General features: G+C 35.3%; 1 protein-coding gene across 1 annotated transcript; it reads right to left on the bottom strand.

The window, feature by feature from the left end:
* Window positions 1-617: 617 nt before the first annotated feature.
* LOC139885704 (exonuclease DPD1, chloroplastic/mitochondrial) lies at window positions 618-3703 on the bottom strand. The gene is made up of 4 exons (XM_071869459.1): window positions 3559-3703; window positions 2349-2953; window positions 1050-1255; window positions 618-917 (listed from the first exon to the last, which is right to left on the bottom strand). The coding sequence occupies exons 2-4, from the start codon at window positions 2918-2920 to the stop codon at window positions 694-696; spliced, it is 1002 nt and encodes a 333-aa protein (XP_071725560.1). The 5' UTR covers window positions 2921-2953; window positions 3559-3703; the 3' UTR covers window positions 618-693.
* Between the last annotated feature and the right edge of the window lie 4293 nt (window positions 3704-7996).

Genomic DNA, 7996 nt, shown 5'->3' with positions numbered 1-7996 from the left:
AAATTATATAATAATAAAATAATTTAGAGATACTAATAAATTGTAGGCCATAAAAACGGGTGTTATACAAAACCTTCAAATATTGTTCAAAAACATCCAAATTTGCCTAAAAACCTTCAAAATTTTGACCAAAAACCTCCATATTTTGCCCCAAAAAATTGCTACGTTTTAAGAAAAAAATTTCACCCCCTATGAAAAAAAATCATGATTCCGCCACTGCCCGCGCAGTCTGCCATAGCCGTCGTGCAAACTGCCGCACGATCTTGTGATCGTATAATGTTGAGATCGTGCCAACCACCTGTGGTGTCTTTTGTTTTTGTGCTCTGCATGTAAAGTGTACCTTATAGTCTTTGGTTCAACTTTTCTGGCCTTGCAAGCTTAGGGCTGGTAATGCTAGTCTTCAGCAACGCAACTGTTAGTAACGCCTAACATTATCATGCGCGATCTCCTGGTGGCACATGATGATGTGTGCGGGACTGGATGGCATACTTACGTTATTAATAATTCATTGATTATGCATTGTTAGGTATGTGCCGATGATGTGTATATATATAAAGCATGCGGGTATACGCAGGTACATAAATTATAACAAGATTTTTAAATAAATCGGTACACTACATCAATAGAATTCCGATTACAACAATTACTTTGACAATCTAAAAATAAGCATTCTAAAAAACTACAACAATGCTATTATTTTGAATCTTTCTTCTTCTTTGAATTACTAATTACTTCTGACGCTGTGAAAGTATGATCTTTAATAAGATCAGGAATCGTGAGTTTCAAGTCGTGAGTCAATTTCTGTAAAACCATTGCAAGAACATTTACATCCGACATGGCTCTGTGCGCTGTACCATTAAGTGGTATATTATAGTACTCCCTAAGAGCCTGGAGCGATCTTTTAGGAAGCGTTGATCCTGCCCATATCATCAAAACCAATTTAATTAGGTGATGTGTCAAGTTGTAAGGATGCCACGTGGCAACTTACGTAGATGACACGTCACCAAAGACATACAATAGCAATAAATAACAAGAGGTGATAAACTAACCTTCGACTTTCATTAGTTTCCAGGCAAAAGGCATTGTGTCCAAGAAATTCCATTCTGGTGGGATTTCGTAACCACAACGTTTGAATTCTTTGATTAAAAAAGGGACGTCAAACGACTTGGCATTGTGTGCAACGAATATTGTTCGTCCACCAGGTTTTTGGTGGCTTTTAACGTATTGTAGTATAATCGGTATCAACTCTTCCATCCTGCACACGTTCATGCTTATAAGATTCCTTATCACAACATCACAACTCAAAATATATATATATATATATATATATATATATATATATATATATATATATATATATATATATATATATATATATATATATTATAAAAAGTGATTATTTGATATTGAATGAGCAAAATCAAGGGTCGGAAACGGTCACGGAGATAACTCAGGTCGCGTATATCTGAGTAAAAATACTCTCCTTCCGGTTGTCTAAAAATGTAAAACCTCATCCATTTACCCGTTCACAAATAACTAGAATCGGATATTAGCTCTACGAAAGGGGATTTTAAATGTTCTTAGGTTGTTTCAAGTTGTGATAAAAAATAAAAGAATTTTGCTAACGACAGCCCCTTAGGGCCGTCATTAAGATGCTTTAATTCATTGTACATTTTGATAACCTTCATTAAAAAAATGACTAGTAACCGCCATGTACAATATCTTAAAGTGTGTTAACGATAGCTTTGTTGGGTTGTCGTTAGCAAAATCCAAAATAAAATGACGAAAAAAAAAATTCAACCAAATTTTTAAAAACGAATAGTAGTAATCAGCAAAGTAAAGGACCCAAAAAGTTCGATCGGTTAGTAAATCGGCAAATAAATTTAACGAAAAGGATACTTTTGAAGAGAATTAAAAAAGAGTGTGAAATGGGAGTCAAAGTCTCTCAAAGCAAAACTATCTTGCGCTTGAACAATTAGTACACCCCATTTTGGCAAACCAACAAAGATATATAACATTCAGGGGTGGACCTTTATGGAGACTGGGCGGGGCACACGCCCGAGTTGGATTTTTTTTTAAGAAAAAATTTACACTTGAAAAAAAAAAAATACTAACAAATAAGGTTTTTTTTTTTTGGTGTTTACCCCATCTGTCAATGAAAAAATTAATAAATTTTTATACCCGCCCCATCTACGCCCCATCTACGGTCGGATTCAAGTTCCGCCACTGATAACATTACATAACAATGTCAACTATTAAGTGTTTATATCTAACATATAAAAGCAACTCAAAGAACATAAATAGAAAACAAAAAAAAAAAATCATAAGTAGAAAATTATAGACGGTACCTTGGTACGCCTGGTGATCTGACCATATACGTCGAAATTCCATGAACATGTGAATTTGTCACAATCTTATTTGGGTTCACAAGAGTTTGAAAAGTACTATTTACTCCCCCACTAAGAACCTGGAACGCAATCTCAATTATTCGCTCAACATCTCTAAGATACCCCGTTGTCTCGATATCAAAACAAATTATGGTTGTGAGCTTCGATATATTATCATCGTTTTCAGAGATCGTTTGGTCAACAGGAACAGTTTTACATTCACTGTTCTCTACTCTAGTTATATTTAAACTGCTACTATTTGTTAAACTAGTTACATCGGCTATTCGTTGGCCAATGTTTGTTTTTCTCCTTGTAATGTTCTTTCCTTCCGTGTTTGTAGATAAGGATTTTTGTGTCCATCTTCTATTATTTCCGCCTTGTAGGCCATAAATATTGGGGCGAAGTAACTGAAACCTACGATTATTTTCGCCTTTTGTGCTTAAATTATTAAATTTTTTCAACAAAGAAGCCGAAGCGATATGAACTTGGCATCTAGCAAGATGAAAATTTGACAAACACATTGCTGCTCTCATTATAGCTTATGAACTATGATCACTTGGATTAATCTGCAATACCAAGAGATAAATTTAAGTTACATTCGTGATTAAATGTATCTTTTAACGTATAAAATATCGGCAAATAAAAGAGTAACCTTTCATTAAAATTCAAGTAAATGAATACAAATATTACTTGATAAACAAAATTACATGAGAGAATAATCCAGATAAAACAACCAAACATAATACATACATCATGAAAGATGCCTATTTAATTGTTAATTGGATTGGATTGAATGTCATTAAAGAAATTTAAATCAGTAAATTATGATAACTTACAAATTTCATATATCATTTCCACTATATGAATATATAAAAAAGGTAACTTGATACATGAAAATAAAAAATAAAAAGGAAGAAAGTTCACATATAACAATCTGGAATTTATAAAGATAGAACCTTTACATAAAATTAACAGTTGTAACATTCATATACCAAACATTTCAAGATAAAGATTATAACTTGCAACATATATAATCGGTTTAATCAATACCCAAATGATAAAAAGGTGATAACTTTATGAATATCAGAGTATAAATTTATGATAAACGATAATTAACCTAAAATTAACAACAGAAAAATTGAATTTTTAAAAAGGGGGAAGAACCACATGCCTGGTAAATAAGATTCCAAATGCAAAACTGCATTTGTTGAACCTCCAAAAAGCAATTAGATTTCAATTCGTTTATTTAGATGTATACGGAGTAGTTTGTATATATATGAAATTGGTTAGGATTTGATGGTTACAGAAACGAATTCGTGAAGAAATGGAGAAAGAAGAGAATGAAGTGCAAAACTGTCAAACCTCAAAATATCAAAGAAAAAATTGGCCCTGTAAATGCGGATCTGTATTTATTTTGGGCCAAGATCCACTTCTTAGGGCTCACTCACCACACCACCCACTACTACTTTTAACTCTATTCGTTTTTTTTTTTTTTTTTTTAAATAATAGGAGCAATAATAATAATAATAATTTATTTATATTTATTATTGAACTGTTGATACATATACTTTCCCCAAAAATACACCCATGAACAACGATATGAAAGGATTTTTTAAGACATCAGTGTCATTAACATCTGGTCCGATTACCGTGATAACTCGTGCTGGATAAGATGATCTCAAGAAGGTGATTAAGGAATTGCCCACTGGCCGATGGTTGGAATCGATCGACGTCAAGGGAAAAACCCTGCGAGGATAAGTAGGAAAAAAACTTTAGATCGTGAGAGATCATAGCTGTCATGAATAGGCACATTTAGCAGGATCAAGATGCGGTGGAGGGAGTGTGGGTGTGAAGTGTGCACGTAAAACCGCAGACATATGCGCACCATAACCACGTAAACAACTAATAGAAAAGCGCACGAAAAATTGGGCAAGAAAGAGCGCGAACAGTTGCGCAATCGCACGCAAAAAATTGAGCAAGAAAGCGCGCGAACAGTTGCGCAATCGCACGCGAACATCTGCGAAAGATAACCTGTACTTAAACCCCATATAACCAATTAAAAGCTCAATAAGAAAAACCAAACCTTCTCAAACCGAATGTGTGACAGTAGAAACACGAGACATTATGCTTCGTGCCCCACGGTAGGCGCCAATTGTTCATGCATGTATTTTCCAGTGGAAAATACACCCATGAACACTGATATGAGAGGGATTTTTTAGGCGTTGATGTCATTAACCTCCGATCCGATTACCGTGATAACCCATACCCGAGATGATGATCTCGGGATGGTGTCAGCCGATGATCGGCGGCAAGGAAAAAATCCTACGAGGATCCGTAGAAAAAACCCTAGATCGTGACAGATCATAGTTGCTGTGAAGAGACATTTAGAAGGAGCAAGATGTGATGGAGAGAGTGTGAGTGTAAACTTGATGTAGATTTTAGCCTCATATTTATAAATGAGAATTAGGTTTTAGATGACATGTGGGTCAAGTCAATCGTGTAGCCTGAATCCGGGTAAACTCTACGTCATCATGAACTTTGCTAGTGACGGCCCTTAAAGTTGTTATTAACGTCCAAAAATTTATTTTAGATTTGCATAACAAAGTCAATCTCAATATCTATGTCTATAATTATGTACCTTAAAAACGACTTTAAGGCCATCATTAGTAAAATCCTTTATTGTTTTACATTTTTACCTTGTGTTAAATCAAAGATAGAATCATTTTAGTTTTGATTTAAAGGTTGAGTAGCCTTTAAGTAAGTGTTATATAAATAATGAATGTCATATTTAGAAGTTAACCATTTAATGGGCTCAAAGCCCAAATAAATTCTAAATGTGGAAGTCAATAGGGTATTAATTTCTTTTTGAGCTTTTCTTGGGCCCAAATTTGGAAGCCGATATAAAATGTGATTAAGAATGAAAGGTTGAAATGTAAAAAACACATAAATTTTTATGTTATTGTTTCTCAAATTTGGAGAGCATGAATTAACTTATTCCCCCACTTCCAAGTTTACCCAAGATTTGAAAAATGAGTTGCTAGACGATTTATTTAACATTGATTTGTCACCAGTCAAAAAATTTTCGAATCACCAGCTCACAGGAGATGAAAAGCGTCCTCGAGCATACCTCCACACAATGAGCATATGACCGAGTTAATGGGATTATCACCAAAATGCCCAAATATTTTGGTCCCCTTGCACCAGAGCCCAAAAAAAAAATTGACAAAATGCCCTCGCAAGGCGCAAGGTACCTTGCGTACAGACAGGCGCAAGTACGCAAGCTTCCTTGCGTCCTTGCGGCCTTGCGTCCTTGCGCCTTTATCTTATCAGGATAGGATTTTCAGGATAAGATTTCATTAGATTTTCTAGATTTTCATGGATAGAATTTCGATCCTATATAAAGAATGTCCCTGGAACTTGTAATTTATCATTTCCTCACAACTCATTCCGAAAGAATTTCAGTGATTATTGGCTACACAAGGTACATTTTCAAGCATTTTTTTGCACTACCTAAATATTTATGAATTGTGTTAATGAAGATAAATTTGTTGTTCATATATGTTGTGGGGGTTCTTTTGAGTTTATTAACAACATTCCCATGTATTTACCCCTAGATTGTTTTAGAATTCGGCTAAAACTACCTGTTGCACCTATAAAACCAATGAATCAGAGAATATTATTAAAAAATGTTCTAAAAAAAATACAAATGCCACCCAATTCACCTGTTTCAATGAGATACATTTATAATAACCATGTTTTTGATATTACAGATGATTATGAAGACTTTCAAGAATTCTTACAATATGCAATTGTAAATGCTCCGATTGATATTTATGTTGTTGAGAAAGTACGAATGAATCTACCACAACGAAACCCAGAAACACACGTACCACAACGAAACCAAGAAACACACCAACCAAAACGAAACCCAGAAACACTCCAACCACAACCAGACCCAGAAACACACTCAACACAAGTAACTGAACCAAACCTTCTTAATTTAGAAGCGGAAGAGCCTGAAATGCCACCTCCAAACACTGAAGAGTTTGATATGTTTAACGATGGTGTTGAAAACGTATGTAAAATTAAAGAAGGAGACCACCCGTTTGAGATATCTGTTGTCGCATCTAGTGATTCAGATGGAGAAAAAGACGGAGACGAAGGCGAAGAAGATCAATATGAAGAAGAAAAGCAAGATTTATTCTAGAATATGCCACATCTATTGAGTCAGCAAGAGCAAGAGCCTGAATTTACGACTCAAACACCTACCACGTATAGGGTATCAGATTTAATTAATGTTCGTCAAACTTTTTTGAACAAGGCCGAGTTCATAAACACTCTATTTACAAAATGTCTTGAAGAAAACTTCCAAATTAAGCCTGTAAAGACGGACAAATCTTGATACACCGCTAATTGTGTGTTGCCAAATTGTGAATGGAAAATTAGTGCTTACAAAATACGGAACACTGAAAACTTTATGGTAAAAAAATTGCATGACGTACACACATGCTCACGCACACTAATTATGGGAAACAATAAACATGCTACCAAAAAGGTGTTGGGTAGTATGCTTGTGGATTCTTTCAAGTCTGCAAACCGGGAATACAAAGCAAATGATATACGTGCGGATATAGGACACCGGTTCGGTGTCAGCATATCATACAATCAAGCATGGAGGGCAAAATGTCATACATTACAAATGCTTCGTGGCAGTGCTGAAGACTCGTTCCGAATGCTTCCCCTTTACCTATATAACATTAGGATCCACAACCCGGGAAGCGTAAGTAATTTAGTCACCGACAAAGAAGATAGATTTTTGATGTGTTACTATTCCCTTGGCATAGTTGTAAGTATCGATAATCTGTCTCAATTTTTAACTTATAATTGACCTTGTTATAATTGAACACTTTTGACCTGCTAAAATCTATGTAGGTTCGATCATTTGTTCAACATTGTCGACCGGTAATCATCGTCGATGGTGCGCATTTGAAGGCAGGGTATTCGGGGACAAATTTAGTTGTCGTTGCGATGGATGGAAATAATGGAATTCTGCCATTGGCTTATGGAATTAGTGGCGGCGAGACAAACGAGGTTTGGTCATGGTTCTTAGGCAACCTAAGAGATTATTTAATGAGTTGTGGTATGAGTGATCGTATTTCAGAGCTTACTTTTGTTTCTGATCGTGCTGCTTCAATAGCACATGGTGTTTCAACTGTGTTTCCTGAAGCGTTTCACTGTTTTTGCGCACGTCATTTGTTTGGAAGCATCAAAACTAAATCTAACAAATTCAAATATTTTGAATGGCATTATTGGAAAATGGTGAAAGCTTACCGTGCCTCGGATTTTGAGGATCATCTTAGTGTATTTCGAAGAAGATTGAAAGCGTCTTACAATTATTTAGAACAAGTTGGTTTCCACAAATGGTCCAGAAGTAGAGCTGAACATGTTAGGTATTCATACCTTACTAGCAACAGTGTAGAGTCTGTTAACGCACTATCCAAACATGCTCGAAAACTACCTGTTTGCATGTTGTTTGAGTTTTTTCGCGCTTCAGTACAAGATTGGTATTTCAAACATCGCAACCAGTCGGTTAGTCTTACTTCAACGGT

The sequence above is a fragment of the Rutidosis leptorrhynchoides genome, chromosome 1 (genome assembly GCF_046630445.1).
Source record: "Rutidosis leptorrhynchoides isolate AG116_Rl617_1_P2 chromosome 1, CSIRO_AGI_Rlap_v1, whole genome shotgun sequence".
Taxonomy (NCBI): Eukaryota; Viridiplantae; Streptophyta; class Magnoliopsida; order Asterales; family Asteraceae; genus Rutidosis; species Rutidosis leptorrhynchoides.
The sequence above is the reverse complement of the archived record's forward strand: the minus strand, read 5'-3'. Positions and strand labels throughout refer to the sequence as shown.